This window comes from Lagopus leucura, unplaced genomic scaffold, assembly GCF_019238085.1.
Source record: "Lagopus leucura isolate 7727_CA_CO unplaced genomic scaffold, USGS_WTPT01 Super-Scaffold_100001, whole genome shotgun sequence".
NCBI lineage: Eukaryota > Metazoa > Chordata > Aves > Galliformes > Phasianidae > Lagopus > Lagopus leucura.
The window spans coordinates 12,215,189-12,242,065 of record NW_024962262.1 but is presented as its reverse complement, the minus strand read 5'-3'; the positions used below and the strand labels follow the sequence as shown (position 1 = coordinate 12,242,065).

General features: G+C 39.6%; 1 protein-coding gene across 1 annotated transcript in view; it reads left to right on the top strand.

The window, feature by feature from the left end:
* The window catches only part of RB1 (RB transcriptional corepressor 1), an 80,090-nt gene that overhangs the window by 18,381 nt on the left and 34,832 nt on the right, over positions 1-26,877 (top strand). The window contains exons 8-17 of the mRNA XM_042867344.1: positions 1,279-1,427; positions 2,539-2,616; positions 5,058-5,167; positions 6,464-6,541; positions 11,137-11,224; positions 11,899-12,015; positions 12,700-12,756; positions 12,839-12,870; positions 12,949-13,025; positions 13,122-13,324. Of these exons, the coding sequence (XP_042723278.1) occupies positions 1,279-1,427; positions 2,539-2,616; positions 5,058-5,167; positions 6,464-6,541; positions 11,137-11,224; positions 11,899-12,015; positions 12,700-12,756; positions 12,839-12,870; positions 12,949-13,025; positions 13,122-13,324 (989 nt within the window). The remainder of the gene's footprint in view (positions 1-1,278; positions 1,428-2,538; positions 2,617-5,057; positions 5,168-6,463; positions 6,542-11,136; positions 11,225-11,898; positions 12,016-12,699; positions 12,757-12,838; positions 12,871-12,948; positions 13,026-13,121; positions 13,325-26,877) is intronic.

The following is a 26,877-nucleotide window of genomic DNA, read 5'->3' as shown; positions in this document are numbered from 1 at the left end:
CAGCCCTAGTAAGTAGAAAACAATTTTTAATTGAATGCTGGGTTTACCTGGCGTTGGATTTGAATGAGAGATTGGAATTTATAGCCTGAATCTTCCTGCTCTTCTCTTGTTTTACAGCTAAATATCCATAGGGAAAATGTGAAGACTGGCACCTCATTATTTAAAAAACAGGCTGTGTGTATTGTATCGCTGTGAAGTGTTACATTGTGAAGTGTTAAAATTTCTCATTTGTGCTGTGTAATAGGCACAGGTATTGTTCAAACTGTCACAAAGCACTTCATTCCTTTAGCAAGTAACACCATTATTCAAGAGGCTTCACATTATGCTAAACAGTGTCAAGCTTTGTGATATTAAGAGCGTGGGGATTAAGATGCATCCACCAGAGCACTGTCATTTGTCAGAATTTCTCATGAAACAGTTGTCAAATGCAAATGTAGTTACAGTTGAGAACAGCTCGCTCGTAAAGAGTATAAATTTTAAAGCAGGTAATTGTGTTAACATATGTTAATATAATTTGGATATTTCAAGGTGATGATATTGAGGCCATTTGCACTGGAACAGGTTGCCCAAGGAGGCTGTGGATGCCCCATCCCTGGAGGCATTCAAGGCCAGGCTGGATGTGGCTCTGGGCAGCCTGGTCTGCTGGTTGGTGACCCTGCACATAGCAGGGGGTTGAAACTGGATGAGCATTGTGGTCCTTTTCAACCCAGGCCATTCTATGATCCTGTGAAAATGCAACATTTTTACTGCATTTAAGTAAGGTTTTTGCTATCTTCAAGGTGAAGTTTGTTTTTTGTACTTGTTTGGCTGGGGTATTTGGAGAAAGGAAGAACTCCCTCATGTTTCCACCAGCACTTGAATTCTGCTTGACTTCATCAACCTTTAGAAGCATTAAGTCACTCTTTCAGCTCGTTGTTCCCCACTTCTGTAAAAACACAAGAAATAATTACCCATCTCTGAAAGCACAAGGCTTTCCTAGCTTCACAGAACAGCTGCTTATTTAAAGCTGCTTACAACAAATGCTGTTAAATGGCATTGAATACTTTTAAAATCAAAATGTCTAAATATTGATATGAGTTGAAAAACTAGTTTTTTTGTTGTTGTTGTTTTTTTGTAGAAATGTTTGTAATGGAGGTTGCTTACCCACTAAAGAGAGAGGGAAGGGAAAAATTTAAGACTGCCTGAGAAGTCATAAATATTTAAATCTCCAAAGTTTTTTAGTTTTTTTTGTTCCTTAAGATGACTGTAAACTTGTAATGGTCCTGCCTGTTTTTCCAGAGTCTGCTGTGACTGCACGGACTGTTAATGGTTCAACTCGAACCCCACGAAGAGGTCAGAACAGGAATGCACGTGCTTCAAAGCAAACTGATACAGATACAAAAGTTATTGAAATCCTTTGTAAAGAGCATGATTGTAATTTAGATGAGGTAATGCCTACATTTTAATATATGTTGGATCTTGCTGCTAAACCCTCGCTGGGATATGAGCTTATTTAAGCATTTTGGTTTTAAAAGACTGCCTGTGTTTACTAATTATTCTCTCAAGTTCAGTAGTGAAGGTATTGTGCCATTGTACAGTTCTCTAGTAGGTAGGCTGAAAAGATTAAGTCCTTTGGTATGGTGTGGGTGATGAGTTTCCCTGCTAAAGTTAACTGTGAAAAATGTTGTATGAAGGTTCATACTGATCCAACATCTAGTATGTGGATGCAGGCCTGCTCTGATGGGGGTTCCCAGCTGCATCTCACAATAAGAAAATGACTGCAGATAATGCACTGTTTCTACATGGGATCTTGAAGGCCTCATTCTCCTTTTTCTCTGCTGAGGAATCTATTTCTGTGTGAAAATGACTTATTTCTGAATATCTGAGCGGATGAGTAGAAGAAAGAGGCTGGAAAGGCTAATTCTTTCCCAGTTTAGTTCCTGCAGAGGATTATATGCTAAATGCTTACATTTGGAGTGGGTCCAGAGGAGGGTCACAAGGATGCACCTCCATTATGAGGACAGTCTGAGAGCTGGGGCTTTTCAGCCTAGAGCAGAGAAGGCTCCAGGGGGACCTTTATTAAAGCCTTCCAGTACCTGAAAGGGGTCTACAGGAAAGCTGGGGGGGACTTCTTATAAAAGCATATAGTGACAGGACAAGGGGAAATGGCTTTAAACTGGAAGAGGGTAGATTTAGACTACCCTCTCTAAATAGGAAGAAATTCTTTACTGTGAGGGTGGTGAGACACTGGAACAGGTTGCCCAGAGAGGCTGCTTCCTCCCCTGGAAGCATTCAAGGCCAGACTGGATGGGGCTTTGAGCAACCTGGTCTAGTGGGAGGTGTCCCTGCCTACAGCAGGGGGTTGGAACTAGATGATCTTAAAGGCCCCTTCCAACCCAAACCATGCTATGATTTAACTAAGTTTGGGGTACATAGGCAATTTCATTTTTATTTTCTTAAAACAGTGTCTCAGTTAGTTGACTGATTTCGAAACATGAAAGCAGGATATGCGTGGCTGCCTCTATGCATTTCTAATGTTGTTCTTTTTCTTATTTTCAGGTAAAAAATGTGTATTTCACAAGCTTTATTCCTTTCTTGAATTCTCTTGGTGTTGTAGCCTCAAATGGATTACCAGAGGTAATTGGAGTAATTTAAGATAGTTTAACAACAGTGCTTGACTTGATGCCAGCTTGCTTAAGGTTTGCTTTATGCGTTAAATGAAGTTCTAATAGGCTCTTCTGAAATCATTTGGCAAAAATGCATTGTTTTTCAGGAATGTAACTTAACCAGGGGTTCCAGGATTCATGGATTACTTGTAATTTTTACACTTGAATCTACTAAGTGAATTTCCTGAGATCAAGCCAGTGGTTTTGCTCAAAGCAAAGCATGGCATAAGATTTGAATATCCATGATCTTGCTGAGGCCATTAATCTAGGTTAGAACCATTACAGTGTCAAATCTCTAAAGTCAGTCTACAGATGCGTTTGACCTACCTCTGTGCAATTGTATGCAAGAGTAAGCTTTAGTAGATAACCTCTTGTAAAGTAATTATGTGCATTATTCTTTAAGGAGTGGGTTTAGCTGTGCCTCACGTTGCTGTGGTGATGTGAGAATAGGCAGCTGTGACAGCAGGTATACCAGGTGCATCTTTTGTTCAGTTTCACAGTATCTTGAGTGGGAAACAAAATACAAGACCCACTAAATGCCTTAATCTTTTTTAGGATCAGTGCAATATCACGTCAACATATCAACATTTAGATCAGCAGTCAGATGAGCTTTTGTATGTGGGTTGGCATAGCTTGGAAGCCCTGTATGAACTACCAGGCAAGGATCATTGTAAAGCTTATTAGCCAGTCAGTGCTGCACAACTTAGCATAGTACCAAAACAGTTGTCTAAGACTGCTGATAGAAGATTCTACAAAATGATATTTGAAAAGATGTCCCGTATCACAAATCTTTCTACTGCCACTTAAGTGTCTGGTGGATGTTGTAAAACCAAAGCAGGAAGATGCAGATATATTTCACAGAGGTAGCCAGTCCGTGTCAGTAATAGCTGAGTTACTTGGTACAATTGCTAATAACATGAGATGTTTTTCATTAAAAACAACAAAAACCCACTGAGGTTCTAATAAAGTTTAGTGTTGTTTCCAAAACAAAAAAAGCTTTTGGCACTTGCTGTTAGTATTTCAGTTGTCTTCACTGCAGGCTTGATGGTCAAACTTTACAAACGAATGAATTAATGAATGAATGAATTGAGAACTTGTATTCTTGACTGAAGATTTCTCTCCAGTTAGCACCATGCAGCAATTTGGTATAGGAGCAGTTGTTTTTTGCAGTTTTTGCAGAAAGAATCTGAAGTATATAAAGTTGGCAGGGGGGTTGGTCTTGATGATCTCTAGAGGTCCCTTCCAACCCCTACAATTCTGTGATTCTGTGAAAGTTAATAGAATACTGAAATACTTAACAAAAGGAACGTGTAAGCCATTGGAAGGTAATGAAAAGATAATGAATTTTTCCTAATGAAAAAATTAAAGGTGATGGGAATCTAAATATATCAATAACATCAAACTTCCAATCATGGAATTGATTTGGTGCAAATTTGCTTGGCAAAGATGAAAGAAGGGATGAGGAGCAAAGCTGTGGAGGAGATGCCTGAAGCTTGTTTTAGCTTGGGGCTGCTGCGTGACTCATTTTGTTTCTTATGCACTCTTACCTGTCTCTGTAGCTGGAACATGACAAAGTGCAGCACCATGTAGTGTGTTTAAGGGTTTAGGGAACAGATAATGGAGTTGACTGATTGCTCCTGCAGGAGCACAACAGCAGACTTGAAGTGGAAAGGTGGTATGAGGCCCCAGTTAAAAATTCTGTACTTTCAGTTAGTGTTGGTCACTGAGAAAATAACCTCACAAACTTTTCTTGCAAAATGAAGTCATACCAATGTGGGATCTGATTGGCTAAGATGCTTTAAAAAGAATCATAATTTTAAAAAAGAAGGATGTAGGATAATGTTTTGGTTTTATATAACTTATGTCACTTAAGTATGTTACTTAAGAACAACATCAATACAAATATTAACATGTAATGAGAAAACTCTTTTTACACTTAGAACAAGATGACTTGATTTTGGATCTCTGCTTTCATCTGCAAACCAGCAGTGATGGAGGCCTAGTGGATTGTCTAGCAGCTGTTCAAAGGACACTCGTTTTACATTTCTTGTCTTTGGAGACACTTTTAAGTCTTTCCTTCCAGAAAAAAAAGCTTGGAAACATTAGTTTGATTTGCAGGTCTACATCTTCTACTCCAGATATTTTTAGCTTGTTTACAGTATGAAGAGCTATGTATCTTCAGATGTCTTATGATCTTGGATTGTTCTCTCTTACAAAAGGCTATCTTTGTTTGTGCATGGGAACAATGGTTTTGCTCTGGGTATGCTTCAGCTGTTTGTATAAAAAGTGACTTTGAGGGTTCCAAGGTTACTCTGAGTTTCAGCACTATTCAATTGTATTAATGAGGTAGGAGTAGATTATATTATCCAGTAAATTTGTTCCTATTAAATGTTTTTTGAAATATTTTTCAAGGTTGACGTTCTCTCAAAACAATATGATGAGCTTTATCTCAAAAACAAAGATATTGATGCAAGATTATTTCTGGATCGTGATGAAACTCTACAGCCTGATGTTATAACATGGTAATATTTTCACCTACTGCTTCTGTATTTTAGTAGAAGGTGTGGATTCGTGGATATTTTTTTTTCCTTCTGTGCTCTTAAGTGATCTTTGTATCCTGTTGATATTTTATGTTTGTAGTTCAGCTAAGATATTTTTGGCATCACTATCCTTGCTTTACATTACATTAAATAATCAGAAAGTAATATGAAAATTGTACTTCAGTTCTTGGGCAAGCCTCTGTAGTCCAGTGGCAGCTGAGGAATCACAAAGAGAAGGAGGCTACATGCTAGTTGTTATGTCCAAGAATGTGTTATGGCTCTGGGGCCAGCTGGGTCCTTGCTGTCAAACTCTTTCCTAAAACTGGCCAGTGATGCATGTAAGCAGCCTGCTGGGAATGCTCCTGAGTCCACTCTGACTTCCGGCTTTGTACGCAGAAATCATTTGGGAATAGCAGCTTTCATTGAACAAAAGTCTGCCACTGACAATTTAACAGAATAAACAGTTGAGTGCTGATGCCTGGACACGTTCCCTGGTGCTGCTGAGTGATACAGATGTATCTGAATTTTCTTAGTCCTACTGTAAAATATCAGTGGTTGCTGATAATGTAACATTTCCGTAACGTCATGTGATGTTTGCTCATTGTGTAAGAGTGTGACTTTATCTGTGCTAGAAAAACATATTAATTTAAAACTGGATAAAAATGAAGCTGTACATAATATAGAACTAGAAAATGTCTGAGGCTCTTAGGGCCAGCAGGGACAGCCAGAGCAGGTGCCCAGGGCCATGTCCAGGCAGCTCTGGAAGATATCCAAGACCCCACAACCTCTGTCGGACTGTGCCAATGCTGTGTCACCTGCACAGCACAGAAGTGCCCTTGGTGTTCAAAGAGAACCTCCTGTGCTCTCATTCATGCCCATGGCCCCTGATTTTGGCACTGGGTGCCACTGACAGAGCCTGGCTTTGGCCTCTTGGCACCCTCCCTCAGGGATTTATGGTCATTAAGATTTCCCTGTCTCCTCCAGGATGGGTACTCCCAGGTCCCTCAGCCTTTCCTCATTGGAGAAAATGTCCTGTATTAGCTCCACATTTAAATTGTTACAAATAAAATTCTAGAAAAGAATAAAGTTTGAAGGAAACTCTGGAGGTCATCTAGTCCAACATCTTATTCAAAGAGATCTCCTTAGCAACATAAATTACATTATTCTAGATCTTCAAAAATGTTTCAGAGCCTTTTTTTGTGTTGATCAATAAGCTTTTTGCAGAAGGCATTCTTGTGTCACTTTAACGCTTCATAAGTTTATTTTCCATTTCCATAGCTCACAGTTGGAAAGAACACCAGGAAAAAATAATCCAGATGAGGAGGTTAATCATGTACTTCCACAGACTCCTGTTCGGTATGAATTTTCCACTTGAGCTGTGTTGTGTTTCTATCCTAACTTGAAATACCCTGAGTGTAGGTGGTGGTTCTTTGTTTGTATAAGACAGAACCTAGTTCTGCTTACTAGAGAGTAGTGAGCACGTACTTAGGGATGCCTAGAGTCTTCAGTTCCTGGTTAAGTTGTTGGAAAACAGTTTTTTACTGAACTGTAGCATGTGGTATGTGTAAAATAGTTCACTATATTTGTTAATATGAGAATGAAAGTTCATACTTTCAAGCTAGTACTTCTATAAAGTGATATTCTCATCCTTTTCCATCTTCATTCTAGTCTAGATCTTCGTGGCTTTGTTTCCCTATACTAAACTTTGTATGCATGTGCATTTCTTCTCCCATGGTCTTTTCTTTCTAGTGTTCTTACCTTTTGTATTTGGGAAGATGAACATTTCTGAGTACTGACATATTCTGGTCTGTTAGGGAACAGATATAGCAGAAACGTGGTATTGATTGCAGTCCAGTACAGAAGAACTGCAAGAATCACAGAACAGGTGTTGGATGGGACCTCAAGAGATTGAGTCCAACTCCCCTGTTAAAGCAGGTTCCCTACAATAGGTCACATAAGTAGGCATCCAGATTGAATATCTCCATAGAAGGAGACTCCACAACCTCTCTGGGCAGCCTGTTCCAGTACTTCATCACCCTTACCATGAGCAGGTTCTTCTGCATGTTAGTGTGGAACTTCCTGTGTACAAGTTTTCAAGCCATTGCTCCTCATCCTATCACTACACACTTCTAAGAAGAGCCTGCCCTCATCCATTTGCTTCCCACCTCCCTTTAGGTATTTATAAACATAAATCACATCTCCCCTCAGTCGTCTTTTCCCCAGGTTGGACAGATCCAGGTTACTCAGCCTTTCCTCACGTGGGAGATGCTCCAGGCCCTTTATCATCTGTGTGGCCCTCTGCTGGACTCATTCTAGGAGATTCCTGTCTTTTTTTGAAGTAGGGAGCCCAGAGCTGGACCCAGTATTCTGAAAGTGGCTTCATTCATCAGGGCAGAGTAGAGAGGGAGGATCACTTCTAAGCTTGAGTTCAGTTAGCTAAAGAGGAGGAGACTTGCATGTATCGTTTTTCCCCTGTGCCAAGCCACTTGTTGGCAAATTAGTATGATGCTGCCCAGTAGTGAGTGCTTAGAAATTCCTGGAGCTCAAGAACTAATCAGCTGCACCATTGCAATGTTGTGTGCTGTGGGGATGAACATGGAAATGTTTGTAGAAGCAGTTGTTCCAGAGGTGTCAGCTTTAGTAAAATGTGACAGTGAGGTTCCTTTTCTGTGCTTGCTGTATAAATGCCTTGCACTCTAGCATTTTGTAGAGATGAAAGTCGTAAGTAAACATAGTATTTTAATTTATCTTATTCTCAAATTACCTAAAATACTTTTGCTTTGTTTTTAAAGAAAACAATAAACTTTTAACAGTATAAGTGTGCTTTTGAAAGAATGAACTGGACCCTACATTTATGCAAAATCTGCTAAATATTGTCTAAATTGAATTGTTTAACAAGAAGATCATTGACAGCAACGGCTACTTCTCACAAATAGCTTGTTACTAATGTATTTGGTTATACTTGCTTAAACAAAAACCTCTATTAGCCAAACATCTGTCACGGTGTTAAGTTCTTAACATGGAAATCTTTGTTGAAGTCCAGAAGTAGCAAGTTTCCACAGTCAGAATTTGAAATGTGCTAACAAACTCTGATCACAGAATCACCTGAGTAGGAAGGGACCCATGAGGATCTCTGAGTCCAACCCCTGACTTCACACAGCGTCAGACCTGATGTCTGAGGGTGCTGTCCAAATGCTTCACGATCTCCAGCAGCTCCTTGTCCCCTGCCCTGGGCAGGCTGTTCCATTCCCACCACCCTCTGGTGCAGACCCTGTCCCCAGCCCATGCTGTTACCTCAGGCCTGTTGCTGTTACACAGAGCAGAGCTCAGCGCTGCCCCTCCACTCCCTGCAAGGAGCTGTAGCCGCCATTGGGCCTCCCCTCAGCTCCTCTGCTCTGGGCTGAGCAAACCATCTTTGTTAGTCCTCCTTTGAACACCTTCCAATAGTTTTATGTCCTTTTTATACTGTGGTGCCCAGGGCTGCATATGGTACTCATTCATATTCTCTTTAGCCGGACTTCTTCATGTATTCCAAAAATGCTGCTACTTAAGACAGTCCAAGTGGAGGCTTGTTAATCAGCAGTAACTGCGGCTGTAGCAACCTGTTTTTCATAAAGCATGGGGCTGTCACTAGATGGCAGTAAGCCTTTGATCACTAGTGTAGAATAGGAAGTCTATAAATCATAGAATCACAGAATGGCCTGGGTTGAAAAGGACCTCACTGATCATTAAGTTTCAACTCCTCTGCTATGCGCAGGGTCACCAACCAGCAGACCAGGCTGCCCAGAGCCACATCCAGCCTGGCCTTGAATGCCTGCAGGGATGGGGCATCCACAGCCTCCTTGGGCAACCTGTTCCAGTGCATCACCACCTTCTGTGTGAAAAACTTCCTCCTGATATCTAACCTAAACCTCCCCTGTCTCAGTTTAAAACCATTCCCCTTTGTCCTATGGCTATCCACTGTTGTAGATTGATCTAATTAAAGTTACAATGAAAGAGCCATATTTATTACTTTGTCTTCTCATAACATCCTTTTTCTGGAGCTAGACATCTAGGACCTGCTTTTAGGCCTCCTGAATTTTGTGAGAACATAATCATTTTCTTCAGTGGATTTGCGTCTTGTCTTTTATGTAAAAAATCAGTAGAGCAAATCACAGAATTGCAGGGGTTGGAAGGGACCTCTAGAGTTCATAGGGTCCAACCTCTTGCCAATGAAGGTTTCCTACAGGAGGTCACATGAGGAGGCATCCAGATGGGTCTTAAATATCTCCAGGGAAGGACACTCCACGACTCTAAGGGCAGTGCACTCCAGTGCTGCATCGCTCTGACAGTAAAGAAGTTCTTCCTTGTATTAGCATGAAACCAATGGGTGTAAGTACTGGTTCAGTGCATCAGGAGGATGGATTGCGTGATTTCATTCTAATTTTTTTAATCATCCTTACACTTGTCATTTCTAGAGCTTTGGTAGAGGTGTTTTTACGCTTCTGTGTTTCAGCAATAGGTTAAGGAGTAATGCATCTTTGAGCTACTATAGTCGTAATAACTGAATGTTTTTTCTACGTTCACTGTGTTTGGCTCACATCAGTCAAAAACTGAGGCTAAACAGTGCTGAGATTTAAAATAATAAATTAATCAGAAAGTAATGAAACCACTGAAAGAATCAAACGCTTTTTTTAGAGGAAGAAAAATCATTATTATAATCTTTCAGAAAGGGGAGAAACTTAATGATACTGCTTAATACAGAACTTGAATTCGGGTTTTGTGGTAATGGATACATGACTAGTTCCCTGTAGTTCCCTGTTCCATTGTGTGAATAACCAAGACAGAACAATCCATGATGTCCCCAAAAGCTGGAAATATGGACTGTTTGAGTGCTGCTCAAGCACATATCTTAGTGTCCCATATGGGAAAATCTTTGTTGTTCATATTTTCCCGCTTATCTGTATTTCAGTCATCTGAATAACATGGACTGTTTGAGAAGAGACTGTGCTTTCTTATCTTAGAATAACGATCCTTCAGAAAGTTATGAAGTGTTTGTCATCGGGATTTCAGTTTTAGAGAAGAGTGAAAAATGCCTCCTTCAGAGAGATGCGTTCACCCTAACAGAACTTAATATGGAATAAACAAAGATCTTATGCATTTGTTTTAAGTATATTTTTATTTTTTAAACTATAGCTTCTCTAAAATACTGTTGTTACTTTTGTTACTTGGCTTAGCTTTACAAAGTTAGCTTCTGGTCTAAACTTCTAGTTAATCCACTGGATATCAATCAGTGGATATTGCGTGTATTTTTGAATCTGGTTTTAGCAAGAAAGCTGTAGTAAGAAATGAAAATAATACATGGAGGTGTCATCCAATACTTCAGTGCATCCTATTTCATAAGATATAATATGTATTTTTGGTCCACTCTTCATTTAGCCTGTAAAGAAATTGTTCTACTTTGTAAGGAGATATTTGCATTTCTCAGGAACACTGAAAAGCTGATTTAATGTACATATCCTTTTCCCCATCCATAATGCTTTACAAGTTAGGAAGGTTTTCTATTTATGATCTTTCTACCTTCTTTATCTGCAGGTAGGTCAGAATTAATATTTCAGCAAATTACTGCCTTCCTGTTGGAAGCAAAAAGGACTGAAGTTAACAGTTTTGTTTGGTTTTGTTTTTACATGACTCTTGGTTCAGATCTGTGGAGGGAGAGGACTGCTAATATTCTCATGCCGTATCCAATGGGAACATCTGCAGCTCTACCTCTAAAAGTTGTGTTGTTTTTTTTTTTTTTAAATGAAGCAACATTGCTTTAAAAAGACTGTGTTGTCTCATGAATAGGTAGCAGGAGCTATGTTTTAATGCTTCTTTCTTACTGTACTTATGAACTTAAGACTTGTAACAAAAGTCATCTTCATTCACCAATCTTTTGTATTATTGATGGATTTTTTTTTTGTATTTTTCAGAGCTGCAATGAATACTATTCAGCAATTGATGATGATTTTGAACTCGGCAACTGATAAACCATCAGATACTCTCATTGCATATTTCAATGTAAGTGACCTGAAGAAACTTGTGAAAAATTGCCAGTCATTTAAAACTTATGCACAGAGATCTGGCACGTTTTGGCAACTCCTTTATTACAAACATTTCTGAACAAGTACATTTTAATTAGGATTGTTTAATTACTTTTATTTTTGAAGGCATTTGTATCTTAACTGATGTGCACTGGAAACTTGTAGATCCTTAAATCTTTTTGTTACTGCACTAAATATTAAGGCTTATGTATGTATTGGATGGAGAAACAGGGAAATATAAAGAGGACATACAGAAAGAGGAGGAGGAGGATATATCCATACATGATCTCTCATGTTCCCAGTCAGAGATTTAAAGATACTTTTAACTTGAAAGACAGTAACATACTTGGTACTACTTGTAGGTTGAGTTAGCTAATTACTTACAAGATATTAAGTTGCAGTTTATTGAAAACTGCTAACTATATATATATATTATATACCCTATATTATGTGTGTATATGTATATATATATATATTTAATATTATATATAATATCTTAAATACTCCACTCTGATTTATGCTGATGAGGTAACTAAGAGAGATGCTACAAGGTCTAGCAAGATTAATTTGATTAAATCATTGAAGTGCTTTGGAAATAAAACACTTTCCTTGCCTTTCCTTTCCCTCTCATCTTTTCCTGTACTTGACTAGAATTGCACAGTGAACCCTGAAGACAGTATCCTGAAAAGAGTGGAAAGTCTTGGCCACATCTTCAAAAAGAAATTTGCTGAAGCAGTTGGACAGGGATGTGCTGAGATTGGTTCACAGGTAAGTAGCATTTTGGTTGTTACTCATTTGAACTCTGTTGGTGCTGGCTAATGTGTGACCTCACTGCCTTGTCTTCAGCGAAGATTAATAATAAAAAATACTAATCCTTTCAAGTTGAGGAATGGATATGCTTCTCTTCTAATGCTCTGTGAAGATAGCATTTAACAAGTGGTTCTTAATATATAAGATTGGATGGGGAAGAGGTATGCTGGAAATAGTTTGGTGAAGAATGGGAAAATTGATGGGCAAAATACATGCAATGGAAGGCATGCTGCCATTCATTAAAGTAATGTTAACCTAGAAATCTACAGTATTCTTTACATTTACTGCCTTATAAGATCAGTAGGCCAGCTGTGTTTTCTACAAGCATTCTTCTGGAAAGCAATTCCAACATGTTTGTACTCTACGTTCTCTTGTGTATCAGCATCACTTTTTATCCTGTTAGCCCTGACTTGACATAAACCCTTGATTAATTGATCTTCCCGTGGTTGAAGTAGTCACAAAGCTTTTGAGGTATCTCTGGTACTACTGGCAATTGGAGCTGAGGAGAACAAAGTTCTTTATTGTAGCTCTTGCAAACAAACAAACAAACCCAAACAAGCAAAAACAAAAAACCAAACCAACCAACATAGTGTTCTTGATTTTTAAATTTTGTTTTTTTCTTTTTTCCCTCCTTTCTGATAGAGATACCAGCTTGGAGTACGGCTATATTACAGAGTAATGGAGTCTATGCTGAAGTCGGTAAGTTTAGCACTGATAGCTTTGTACTGGCATTGCATTTTTGAATACTGAAAATAATCAAAGCTTGATTTATATATCTCAGGAAGAAGAGCGCCTCTCAGTGCACAATTTTAGGTACGTGCCAACAACTGATTATTATGACCTGTTATTTTATTGTTGGGATAAGTATTAACGATTTCCTTTTCCCTTTAGCAAACTTCTGAATGATAACATCTTCCACACATCTCTTCTGGCGTGTGCTCTCGAAATTGTCATGGCTACATATGGCAGTAAGTTGAATCCAAAGTGCTAAGGAGCAAACAAGGAAAAAGTGAGAAGTGAAAGAATGCAATGCTCTTAATAATTGTAATCTGCTTTCCTTGCAGGAACTGCTTCACAAAGTGATGGTACGAGTGCTGAAACAGACTTGTCTTTCCCGTGGATTCTCAATGTATTTGATTTAAAAGCTTTTGACTTCTACAAGGTGATTGAAAGTTTCATTAAAGTGGAGCCAAGCCTAACAAGGGACATGATAAAGCATCTGGAACGCTGCGAACATCGCATTATGGAATCTCTTGCTTGGCAATCTGTAAGTAATGTTTTAAAGCACTATTTGTCCTTGTATGACATGCAAATCTAGGAAAAAAAATACGCCTAGATATAGGAAAGAAGTTTTAGTGTTGGTGAGATGTGCTTCTAGCAAAGTAAATTACAAGAGCTAAGGAAGATCAATTTCAGCATGTCTTCAGGTTTTAGGAAGAAAAGGCTGTATCAGAGCAGAAGGCTGTATCATAGAGCAGCTTAGCACTGCTGAATTTCATGCCACTGTCTTTCATTATTCTGGCATGGATATTAAGGGTAATAATGCCCATAAACAGTATTTTGGTGCCAGTAGACAAGGCACCATTCTACATATACATAATATATATGTACATATACATATATATACATAAGAGCATACATTCTACGCTCTTATATGTAAGCTTTATCCAGTTTTTAGTCCACTTGACAGGAAGGCATTAATTCTGTGCATCCGATATGATTGTTAATAGTACTTAAAATGCTGATTCTCATTGTAACTTACAGTTAAATTCCTTTAATGTTTTTGAATGCCATTAAAAGCATTCTGGTAGGTTGTTTTTTGTGTTTTAGGCTGAATCTCGGTAAATCAACTGCTGGTTCTTTATACTGTGTCTTACTTATGTACCAAAAATGCTATAAATGCCACAAAACAGGAGATTATAAAGACTGCTGACAGAACGACATGAAGTGACCATTTAAGAACCCATCTGATAGCTTGTAGATCTGGGAAATCCAAAGAACACAATATGGCATAACTAATATGGTATTCTAACTGTGAACCAAGTTTGTGTATGATTTTGGTTAATGCATAATTTAAGCTTCAAGTTTTCCAGTACTGGTGATACTTTACCAGTCTGTGGGGTTGTACTGGATTCCAGGAACAGCATTGTTGAGTCTGAGCCACAAGAGCAGCATTGTGAGCTCAGGCTTTTAGTTAGGGAAAGCACACTGGCCTCTTTGTTACATGGAAGCAATTGCCATGCTTCAAGGTGAATCTGGTCAACCTGCTACGCTAAACAGCCTGTTTCATTTGATTTCCCTTACCAGCAGTCAGTGGACATGAGTGAGGCAGCTTCTTGAATATACTCTGTCAGGAAGGGGACCTTTTCATTACTGGACTAAGACTTGTGCATCTGGCTCTGTGCTCATTATTGTGTCACTTATGTGCCCCAGCATTTCTGATGCAGTCCTGTAACTGTTGCACCACACTTTTTTTTTTTTTTTTTTTTTTTTTTCCCCTCTGCTTTCACATGTTTGAACTCTTGGTGAATTGCATGTGCTTCTCCACTGCTGAATGCACAGTTGTTTTTTTTTTGAAAGACTGTCTGAAAGCTCTTGAAGATTGAGAACCTTGCACCAGAGCTTACAGAAGCAGGGTAAATGAGAAATTTTGCTCAAAACGTTTAAAGAATACTTACTTGAGAATTTTAGTGCTTGGAGGATAAAAGCAGAGATACAAATACTGAAGTTTTACTCTCCACAAGCAGAAATTGGCTTCTGACACCTTATATAGGCTGGTTTGATGTCAGCTTTATCATAAGCAGCAAGGCTTTTATCTACCAATTTCTACTCAGTAATCCAAGCACAGCATGCAGATAATCTGATTCAGATTTGGTCTTTCAAACTGGAGAATCCAGAACACAGTGTTTTCAGTATTTAATCTATTGTCTTGAGTTGCCTGAGGTGTTTAGTGCTGTCTTGGAGTGGCTTATACAGCTTATTTCAGTGGCTGCTAGTAGGTATCTATAAAATTGCAAAAGCACTTACTTTGTTACATTCTCATATAACGCTTGGCCACTACTTAAAACAGAGCTAAGAATTTGTTGACGATAGAGGAGGGGGTAAAAAGAAGTGTGCAGTCTGTGCTCTCCTCTTTGTTACTGGCAGGCTCATCACTAGAGGGCACAGCAGGGCTCTCAAAAATGGAGGGTAGCTGGCTCTGACAAGCAGTTATGTGCTTGCTGCAACACGACTGTACAGGTACCCTGTGACTCTGTGTTGGCTTCTGTGGCCTCCTTATAGAAGGTTTCCTTCAGCATTGCTGTCCATCCCTGTCTTCCTCATCTGTTATGTAAAGCATATGAATAAATATCTTAATTCTTGCAGGTGTCTTGTAGTTTACAGTGAACTGAAATTGTGAATGTAACTTAAAGAATACTTCAAGTATGCTAGTGCTACATACAAAGAGTACAAAAAAAAAAGTTGATGTATCTGAATCCTGTTAGGTGTTACAGCTGCCCATAAGGGAAAGGTTGCAAGTATTAACCAGTCTACACGTGCATAAGCAACCTGAAGATGAAAGATGTTCCATGACAGGAAGGGTTGGACTAGATGATCTTTAAGGTCCCTTCCAATCCAAACCATTCCTTTAGTCTCTGACCGATGTAATGGTAGTTCAGGAGAGGAGTAGTGAAATGCTGGTAGTGCTAATATCTTGCTGTGTTTTGGGTAATTGCAGTGTACATCATAAGGCTACAAACAAACTTCAGGGTTTTTTCTAGTATGGAATATCCATCGTTGCCTCACATATTGACTATTACAGCAAATAACCTACGTAACTGCCAGTTGCTATGTTGCTAAGGCTAGCTGGTTAATTAACATTCAGGTTTAGACTACTCAGGTGCAGTTTGGACCCCATCATGTAAGAACGGCATAGAACTGTTAGAATCCAAAGGAGGGCTATAAAGATGAGGAAGGGTCTGGAGGGAGAGAGGTTTGAGGGGCTGCTGAGGTCCCTCGGTGTGCTGAGCCCAGAGCAGAGGAGCTGAGGGGAGGCCCGATGGCGGCTGCAGCTCCTCACAGGGAGCGGAGGGCAGCGCTGAGCTCTGCTCTGTGTGACAGCAGCAGGGCACGAGGGTCTGCACCTAATCAAAAGGAGGACATTTTTTAATGGCAGAAGTCTGCTAAAGGTTTTGGATTTCCTCAAAAGATTCAGCTAGTGAATGAGTGGTGATTTATTGTATTCCTCTGGTGTGTTCCCTGGATGATATCTCCGTATACTGTTGTGCAAGATGAAAAAAGTATAATTTTAATTAGTAATTTCCTCAAGAAAGAGTATGTAAGTTGAGACATACTTCGTAAATGTCTCTTACCTCCAGATACTATAAAGTAGGAGAGTGGCTAGGTAACTTATGCTTAGTTATAATGCATATCTTACAAGTGATTGCTTAGGCTTAATTTTAATCAAATTTCCTGATAATGTAAACATGAAGGAATCTTAAGGATTAATGTTTTCTAATATTCCTAGAGAATATATTTTCTTGAGAAGGTGTTATACTCTGAAGTAAGCATGTGGAACTTACACAAAACAAACAAACAAAAAAGCCCCCTGTATTTTGGTCTAGTTCTTACCTTCCCTTACAGGCAGAATTGTTCATTAGGACGTTTGTCTGCTCTTGGGAAGTCAAGTGTATTGTCTGTGTTTATCCAGTTTTTCTGCTTTCCAAAAGCTGACTGCTTTTGGAAGCCAGACTATAATGTGAGATCTGAAGGGACGGGGAAATTGAAGAGAGAATAGCAGAATTTATTGGAGCTTTACTTGTTGGAGAGTTTTCATGAGGAAAAATGCTTTGCATAATTTCTCTGAAGAAAAGCTCTTAAGAGTTCATCTAACCTTTATCTGACTTTGGAAGCTATATGCAATGAATGTGAAAGATTGTATTTGAAGATAATATTTTGCTTCTTTGCTAGTCTTCATTAATATGTTTATTGCTTTTTGCACTGCTAGTTGATTTAGTTGTCTGTCCATCAGAAAAGAGATCAAACATTTCCTTTCTTTTTAGGAAAAAAGAAATAATAAAAACAACTACCAAAAAAAGCCACCCCCAAATAGTGCAAAAATATGGAAAAGTCTTCTCAGTAATATTTAATTTTGAAAAGGGGCAAATGTTGACACTAATGATAGGGAAAGTATTTCATTTTCTTTAAATCTTAATTGAACCCTAAAGTTAGAAGCCGCTTTTATCCCATTAAAAGTTATTCACAAATGAGGTTGTGATGCTTACAGATGCAGATTATATGCAGACCAATTTGCTACATATTTTTTTATTCATAAAGTATACCAAAATATCTGTATATTTAACTGTAGAGCATTTGTGCCTCATCTCATTAACATATTTAGGGCACTGCTTACATTTGGTAACTTTATTTAAAGGAACTAAAATTACTTTAGATTCAAAAATAAAGGTGTCTGTACCCCTTGATTCATTTTTATCTTATTGATATAAGTACATTTTAAACCTCGGAATGGTTTGTCTGTTTCGCATGAGATGGAGCCAGCCTGGGAGCTCACATTCAGCCTTTTCTGTCAAACTAATCTCTCCTTGTAGCCAGTTTATAAAAGGAATTGTTTGAATATCTCTGATTAAGGCCATATGAATGCATTCCTGGATCTTTGAGTTTCCCTTAGAGAAAGCCCTGTTAGCTGCTCCACTGTGTGTTTGACATGAGCGTTGCTGCTTGCTGCAGTGAATTCAGAAGAACCAGGAAAGAACAGGCTTTCAGTGCCAGTAAATCAGACACAAAATCTATCAACCTCCACAGTCCATGTTAAGAGCAAAACATCTGGCCCATCTAAAATGCATTTGTTTCTTGGGACAGCATGAGAAGAGAAGGCTCCGGGCAGACCTCATTGTGGCCTTCCAGTATTTGAAGGGAGCATATAAACAGGAGGGGGAATGGCTGTTTATGAGGGTGGATAGCCATAGGACAAGGGGGAATGGTTTCAAACTGAGACAGGAGAGGTTTAGGTTAGATATTAGGAGGAAGTTTTTCTCACAGAGGGTGGTGAACAGGTTGCCCAAGGAGGTTGTGGATGCCCCATCCCTGGAGGCATTCAAGGCCAGGCTGGATGTGGCTCTGGGCAGCGTGGTCTGGTGGTTGGTGACCCTGCACATAGCAGGGGGTTGAAACTGGATGATCAGTGTGGTCCTTTTCAACCCAGGCCATTCTATGATTCTGTGATTCTATGACTTAGCTGGTTTTTTTTGCTGAATTATAACAGAAAGTCAACACCTGTAGAGTCTTTGTGATCCGTTCCTACAAATCCATCTGGTTGTGTTTCCTGGCCTCTCAGCCATGAACAGGGAGGGCCAGGCAAAGCATTTTGCTGCTTTCATGCTGTTGGTACCTCTGCTTGAGGACTGTGCTTTCGTAAATGCCTTTCCACAGTTACAGCAGGTGAAGAGGACAGCATACATGTTTTATATCATGTTTGGCATACTTGAAGCCATACTTCGGTGCATCTACATAAGCATGAGGAGTCCAAAGGGCATTCCTTGGAAGACTGTGCTTTTAAAAGGTTACCTGGTAGCTTCTGTGGTTGGCAGATGAGGGAGACTACTGTGTTGCCCCCTGCAGCCCCACAGCAGCCCAGAAAGGAATGGGGAAGCCTTGTGAGCTGGGCTAAATGGAGTTAATTCTCAGTCTCATTTTGAGTGCTAGGCTTTCTTTTTTGTGTGTGAGACAGATGAACTGAAGCAGTGCACTGCACTACAAGTGGTGACACCATAGACCTCTTTAAAGGTTTCTCTACCAGGTTATTCATCTTAAGAGTTAAAATATAATCTGAAGTAGGATAGTGAACTTGGTGGTGTGCTGCCAATCCCATCTGGGCTTGAACCAGGGCTGGAGCACAGTGCAGTGCTAGCTCAAGGCTTGGCAGCTACACTGTGCTCCATAATGCTTCTCCTCCATCTGCACCTACTCTGTAGTTTCTATAGGCCAGCATTTGCAACGACATTTGCAGTGCTGTTCTGTCACGTATCACAGATTTAACATAATTCAGTGTTTGCAATATCTATTTGTCAACTAAATATGTAGTTAATGTTTGTATTCAGCTGCCTCATCCCACAGCAAAGACTACTGTTGGCTTTAAATTATGCAGCTCATTGTGGAAGAATTACCTTCCTGAAGAAAACAGCATATTCCCAGAGAATATATTTGTGTCATAAATATGACACACTCCCTGAGCTGGAATAACAGCAGAGCTACTTTGATCATGCAGTACAGAGACAAACATTAAACAAGCATGTCTAAGATTTATTTAAACACTGTTAGACAAATCCAGGTTAAGATGAAGCTGCAAGGAGATACAGGTTAAGTACCCATTAGTATTTAGTAGAGGATAAGCTTAACTGTGCAGCCCCTAGTCTTTGATTCCACAAGGACAGGGTTATTGTGGTGCTCCCCATACTCCAGCACTTGGTTTCTTAGATGCAGCATACAGTTTCCAGTTAGATTTCTGTGCTCCTTGTAAGGAGGAACTGAACATCTAAAAATGGAGGTTAGCTAATTATCCGGAGGGCATGGAACCTTCTCAGCAGTCTTTTGTGTTAGGTTTGCCTGAAGTCTTATACCTCTACCTCTGACGGTAGATGTCTACATGCAGTTAAGAAGTCCTCTCTTTGACGTATGTATCTTAAGTCATTCCTATTAAAATTGGAAGGAGAAATAGGAGTGGCCAATACCGTCAACAATTTGGATGAGAGGTTACTGGATGAATAACGTGCTGTTGAATTAGTGGACCGACCTTAAAACCTTTCTGATGGGCAGCCAAGCAAGGCCAAATGGTGAGGGAGGGAGTTTGAGGCTGCATCTATACGAACAGCCTGAAAGAGGCTGTGGTTCAGTTTTGAGCACTGCCTGGCAGCCATCTGCAGTATTCTTCTGGTGACTTGTTCCCTGGCTCCTTCTGGCTTTGTCAGCACTCTTCTGGACAATGCCCAGGCAAGGTGCAGGGCATGATGATGCAGATCACAGACTATTTTTTACTGCCGGTATGGATTAATGGGTGAGGAAGCTTCAACTGTGTGGGTGAAAGCTGTGCTTTGCTGCTTGCCCTCAAGGCCTTTGCACAGGCCCTGGCTCGTTATGTGAGTGACTACAAAGGTAGTCGTGGATTCAACCACACAAGTGACCTCAGCGCCGGCTCTGAGTCACACATTCTCACATTGTATCTCCTTCAGGTTCCAAGAACTGTACGTGTTCCTGCACAGCACTTGGCCTTTTTTTCAGCAAATCCAATCTATGTCAGACATACTCTTTCTTGTGTCTACTACATTTTACCTTTCAAAGACTTTAGATGTGGGAATATCTGGTTGGTGCTGTAGGCACAAAAATGCTTGGCTTATCCAGAATGACAGCTCCTCACTGGCAGGAGGTGATTTACTTAGGGAGCTGTACTGGTGTGTAAAGGTAAGGCACCTAATGAATAGCAGGCATCAGATTGGTAATGTCCACAGGAACGATCTGCTGTGAGCTTATGGATTTTTGGTACCCAAAATACCCCGTCTCACTGTGGATGCTGATACAGACAGTGATTTCTAACTTTGAATCTTTGAGGGTTTTTCTTAAAGATCAAAAACTGTGCTAAGTGCCACCAAGTGACGCCATCCCACATGCTTGTCATGCTCCTAGGAGTTATGTTAGGAGACTGCAACTTTAACCTTAAAGAAGGAACTGAGAGTTGATTTGAGGTTTCCTGTCTGTACAAACTAAATATACTTGTTGCATTATGCGTGTGTTCCAGAAGTGTGTGTGATCACACATATCACATCAGACATCACTGCTGGTTAGCATGATAGTACTAAGGAATCATAGTGGTTGTGCTGCACGTACTTATTTTTATTTTTAAGGTTAAAAATCAGCTCTGACACTTCAGTTGTGACAAATGGGGCTAGAAAAGCTGGATTGCAGGGTTCAAACAAAACTCTAGCTTTTTAATTCCTGCCTTTATGATACTGGGTACATTCTTAGAAGTGAGATGGCTGCTTTTTCTGTGTGTATATACCATATTATTATGTGCTTTTTTTAGCTTAAGCAAATATATAAAATCAACTGTGTAATATACCTATGCGTATATAAAAATGATTTTTCTCACCTTCCTAGCTATCTAAAGAGTTGTCTTTTATAGAAACAATACTGTGCTTTTAGAGGCTTGAAACCTGCCTTAACAGTTGAAAGCGGACTGAAAAACCAGGAAGACTGCTGAATGGTAATCTTCACTCCAGTGTCTGCACCATCACTTTGAAAATCTGTTTTGCCACTCCTATGTATCGTGAGGATGACTCAAGCTGTTATTCATGCTTGGGTGTTCCCATCCAGCTAAATCCTCTAGGCTACTGGAATAGAAACCAGAACACCTAAAGCTGAGGTCTTGCATTTCCTGTATTTGTCCATTTTGGTAATATGCTCAATCCTTGGCAGGCACTTAAAAAGGGTATGAAGTGCTCACTAGGGTCGTGAGGTGTTGGTTATGCTAGAACCATATTTTGGATTTATCTGTTGCAGTAAAACCAAGGCAGCCCAACCCTTAAGATGCAATTTAGATTCAAGTACAAACATGGCCAAAGGGATTACCTAAGACATAGCAGCTATGCAATGTTCTCATTCTCTGAAGTTTGAATGCTTGTTCTTGAACATAGATTTCAGTTTTTCTCTGCTTCATCTACTGCTTTAAAGGGTAGAGGTGGCTACTGGGGCTGCATTTTGCATTGATGCCTGTGGTTTCCCTTTATGAAAACCATGTGCAAGTAAACGACCTGCAGACTGTAACTTTATGGTTGCAGAAGCAGGGGCTAGGTGACAGTGTGACTCAACTGCAGCTGCAATAGCAAGCTGGGTTTTGTGCCCTGTGCAGCTTGCAGCTAGGTTGATTGCAATGTGCAGATGCCCTGCTCTGACTGTTCTGATCCCTATGCAGTTTTAGCCACAGAAGTAAGACTTGGTTAGCATCATACCGTGCTTTTCAGTGGTTTTGTTTTTGTGTTTTTTTTTTTCCCCCTTAAGGTTGTCCCAATCACTAGTAATGTTTTAACCAGAAAAAGTGAAATAACTTTCTGGGAATCATTGCTTTTCAGTTTCTGTACTGTTTAGTGTTTTGGTGACCATACCATGCCTGTAGGACTCCCAGTTTTCAGTTCTACTCTTTTTCTAGGCAGTATGAACTTCAGGTAGTACGAATTCATTCTGCAGCACTGCAATGTCTGCACTGCAGTGACTTGCACGTCCATCTGGATGCCTACCTGTGTGACCTATTCTAGGGTACCTGCTTTAGCAAGGGGGGTTGGACTCGATCTCTTGAGGTCCCTTCCAACCCCTGAAATTCTGTGACTTTGTTGAGATTTTCAAAGGTTGCCCACAAGGAAAAATATAAAATTCAAAGCAATGCTTACAGTTGTTTAATTTTGCAAACTCTTGTGGAACTGGGGGAAACTTAATGGTACTGTCACATAGAATGCAAAAGTAAACAATACACGGATTAAATTCTGCAGCTGCATCCCTGCTGCTCCCAACTTGGGTAGGCTTATGCTCTCAATCTTTGTAATTTTGTAAGTGTTTTGTCATTTGGTAGAATACAGATTTTCTTGGCTTGCATGTTTTTATGTGAGTCACAGTCCTCTTTAGTTATCAGAAGCTTACATTGTTCTTTCTGTCCTTATTTCTGAGTAAAGTGAACATTCCATAGTTCACTTTTCCATGGAAGATAGTTTTTGTTTTCATTAGTAAGCAAAGTAGGTACCAAATAACACATGCGAATGTGTTTTTCTCCAGCTTAATGCTCAGTTTTCAAGCTCTCAAAGGGCTGATACTCTCTTGCCAAACTCAAATTACCACCATACCACACGTCATTAGAAAGAGGTTTTTTCTTTCCACTTATATTTTCTCTGAGTTATTGCATACACATATGAATGGTGTGTTCTGTTTGTTGTTTTTTTGTAGGCCAAACAGGTGCTTACCTCTTTTATGCTGTGTAAATATCTGGTATTTGTTATGCATCTGTATCATTGTGTGCACCTTGCAGTAATTTTCCAATAATACAAAGTCTTTATCTGTGATGAGGATCCCACTCTGCTTACACCTGTTGAGCATGCATAGTATTCACAGTCCCAGTCTTCCAGGAAGGTGATTTGCCTGTGTTTTGTTGAAGCTTTTTGATCAGATGGAGTTTGCTGGTCACACTGGCTGAGAGAACAAGCTGCCAGAGGCCTGTGGTTCAGTTGTGCTTTAGAGATAACATCTGGACCTCTATGGTTCAATCCCTATACAGAGACTTCAGGCTCAGTTAAAACCATAACTTGTCTGAACTTGGCTCAGGGAAGTCCCCGACCTGCTGTCACCCTGCCCACCCAGTTTGGCATGCTGTTTCCATGGTACATTTCTTTACTATGAGAGTGGTGAGGTGCTGGCACAGGCTGCCCAGAGAGGTTGTGGATGCCCCGTCCCTGGAGGTGTTCAAGGCCAGGTTGGATGGGGCCCTGGGCAGCCTGGTCTGGTATTAAATGTGGAGGTTGGTGGCCCTGCATGTGGCAGGGGGTTGGAGATTCATGATCCTTGAGGTCCCTTCCAACCCAGGCCATTCTATGATTCTGTGATCTGTCTCTGCTAGTTCTTCCTTGCGAACCAGCTTTGAGTAGCCCAAAGGAACTTGCAGATTTTATCTAGACAGAACAAACTTCGTTTGTTTGTTTGTTTTCTCGGTTGATAGGGTATTTTTTTAATGCACTTAACACACAGAAGCTTGTGAAACAGGCTATGAGCATGTGGTAGATAGCACTTTTGACTTGTGAAAGAAACTTGTGTAAACAAGCCAGTAAAAAGCTGCTGAATTTGGTTTTCTTACAGATAATTTTACTTAGGCTGAAAATGCAGATTTATCTATACATTACTCTCAATTTATTGTGTTTTGCACCTAATTCCTCTATTAAGAGACACCTGCAGTGCTACAAGTACTTTCTTCATTACTTGATAATAACACCAAAGTTCTTTATTATAAATGATTGTAATTTCAGTCAAGTGTAGTTCTTGGTGCTGTGGTGAATGGTGAATTAGCCCACTCCTTAGCAAGCAGGAGGGCTTTTTGGTTGGGTTTTTTTTTTTCCACAGTTTCTTATTACATCAATAGTTGCTTTTATAAATATCCTGCCAGGACAGAGAATCAGTAGCTCTAATGTGGCATAGCTTACAGGAGGAAGGCTTCAAATAATGATATGTATCCTTTCATAAAGAAGCATTTTTAGCAAAACACATCTGAAAAGCAAGAGTGGGTCTAGCTGTAGTTGTTTTCATGTGAAGCAGACTTGATATTATTCCCAAGATAATGGCATTAATTCCTGGTGCCTCCTGTTAATGGTGTCTTTCAGATGTTTTTTTCTTCAAGGCATCAACTGGCTGTTTGAAAAAGATGAGGGTAGGGCACATCTTAGAGCTGCGTGTGTGGGAAGTTATTCTTGTGAAGAACTGCCTCTTAATATAAAGCTGGGAACTTTTTGCTGAAGGCTTTCCTTTGTTATTCCTCGTGCTTCGCTTTTTCATATTTAAACAAAGAATTCTTAATAATTCTTCTAGTTTTGTTCTAACTGGAGCAGGAAGACTGCTCGCTTCATAGAGAAAAGGGTTTTAAGTCTCAGCCCTGAACTTTAGTTGTCCAACAAAATGATAAGTTTTATAGAAAAACAGATGCTATCTATTTATATGTTTTGTGATAAGTTCAGTTTTCTTGAAGGAAAGACTGAGCTTATTTTGTAAGCAGTTGTGGAAGGAAGCAGGAGATGGAGGGAGATGATAAATGCAAAAGGCTGCAGAGCACTTCAGTGCCAAAGCAGAATTGGAAGACAAGAGCAAACTTCTCCATACAACTTCTTGCAGAAGTGTTACACTGTCGGCATGGCTTTCTAGGTTTACATCCATCTTTAATGAGCTCTGTTGTGTTCTGAAAGCACACTCATTCAGTGATTGTCAATTGTTTTTATACTTAATGTTTTCAGCACTGATAACCAGATAAAAAGTACAGGCCAGGCATTTGATTTGAATATATGTATTTTTTTAAATTTAAATTTTGCATTAGCTTTGAAATGTATTCTGCATTTTGTCAGTGATGCTTAAAGGAAATTGTCAGGACTTACAAGTCTGCCCAGGTTTCAGAATCTTATGATATATTTGCTGTTGGAAAAGTATGAAGGCACTGCTCGTCATTGACAAAACTGAAAAATGAACTTGGAAGAATAAATAATGCCAGGATTTACCATGGTCAGGTGGGATTTCTGAAAATACCTCTGGATTCACTGTAACTTTACCAGAGTTCTTAATGTAATTCCTAAAATCTCATCTCTGGTTAGAATGCTGTTTGCAGTTGCAACTGAAAAATCAGTTGCTGTTTGCTATACGTGATACAGGAGTATATAATAATCAGGTGTGATACAGAAAGGCTGTCTGGCAGTCAAATGCTCCTTGCCTTTTCCAGAAGAAATGAGGAGGTAGTACTGAAAGCAATGAATTTAAATCAGAAGGTGGTGGTTTTGTTTTGCTTTGTTACCCACAACACCCAACACAAACCTGCTGCAAAATGGTTTCTCACCACACATACTTAACACAAACCTTTTGCTGCAGAATGCTGCGGATGTTAAAGTTGGCTAAAGTTGAAATCCAAAATAATATAACAAGCTTTAAATGGAAAATATTTTGTTGCTGAAGTAACAAATATGCTAAATGTTATTTTTGATATTTTTTCCCCTTGTAAACAGATGGTTTATTGTCTAGTTAGCAACTGCTGCCTCTTTTGTCTTAGATCGAAAAAAGAGTTGACTGAACTTTAATTGCTTTTATTTTCGTGGGAAGTGGGCGCTATCTGCACTCTGTATATGGAGAAACTAAAATACAAAGAACAGATCTGCATGATGTGGTCCTAAAAATGGACTCTGAAACCCTGCTGTGAAACCATTCCGGTAAAAATACAGCACTTTTAGGAAGTGCTGCATGCAGTGTGATATCAGATACTCGGGAGCTCTGTCAGTGTAAGCCATTTTTGATTGGGATGCCTTGGCATGACTTAGGAGATTAACTCCTCATCTAGATTTAAATTTTGGCACGAGCTCCTACCAGCAGAGTTGATATCAAAGGCAGGATTAGACCGAAGGGGTGCAGCTGTTCAGGAAAGTACCCATGGAATGTTGCTCTATGCACTGCTCTCTAGGATAATCTTCCTACAAAACTGGAAAAGGAGGAGAGCTGCATTCAATCCTGACCAGCTGGGAGCATGGTCTTATATCAGCTTTTCTGAGGGGAATACAGGTTTGCTCCCTGTCTTCTGCATTGGTCAGATCAGGAATTTCTCAAGTAACAGATACTCTAAATTTGAGATGTTCCTCTTCTACATGAAGAACGTGACTGACTACAAATGCCAGTAGCCAAGTTTGTTTGTTTGTTTGTTTTTCCAATCATTCCTAATACTAAACAGGCTCTTCAAGACATTAGGGATGTGTATCTGATTTCTGAACTTTGGGCTTCTCAGTGACTTCTTATCTAAGAAACATAGAAATTTTCTACTCGCAGTGTTTTTTCTCATGAGAGAGAATTCTCATTCTCTCTCATTTTTTTTCCAGAAGATAAATCAGGAGATTAAGATTTCCCAACAAAGAGCATTGCCCATCTCCAACTGTTAGTCTAGATTTATACGCTTATCTCTGTAATTTAGCTCACAGTACTTGAATTTTCCTTTCACCAGACGTGGAGAATGACTACAACTGGAAAACTTGAGGTACTCATACTACAAGTTATCAATAC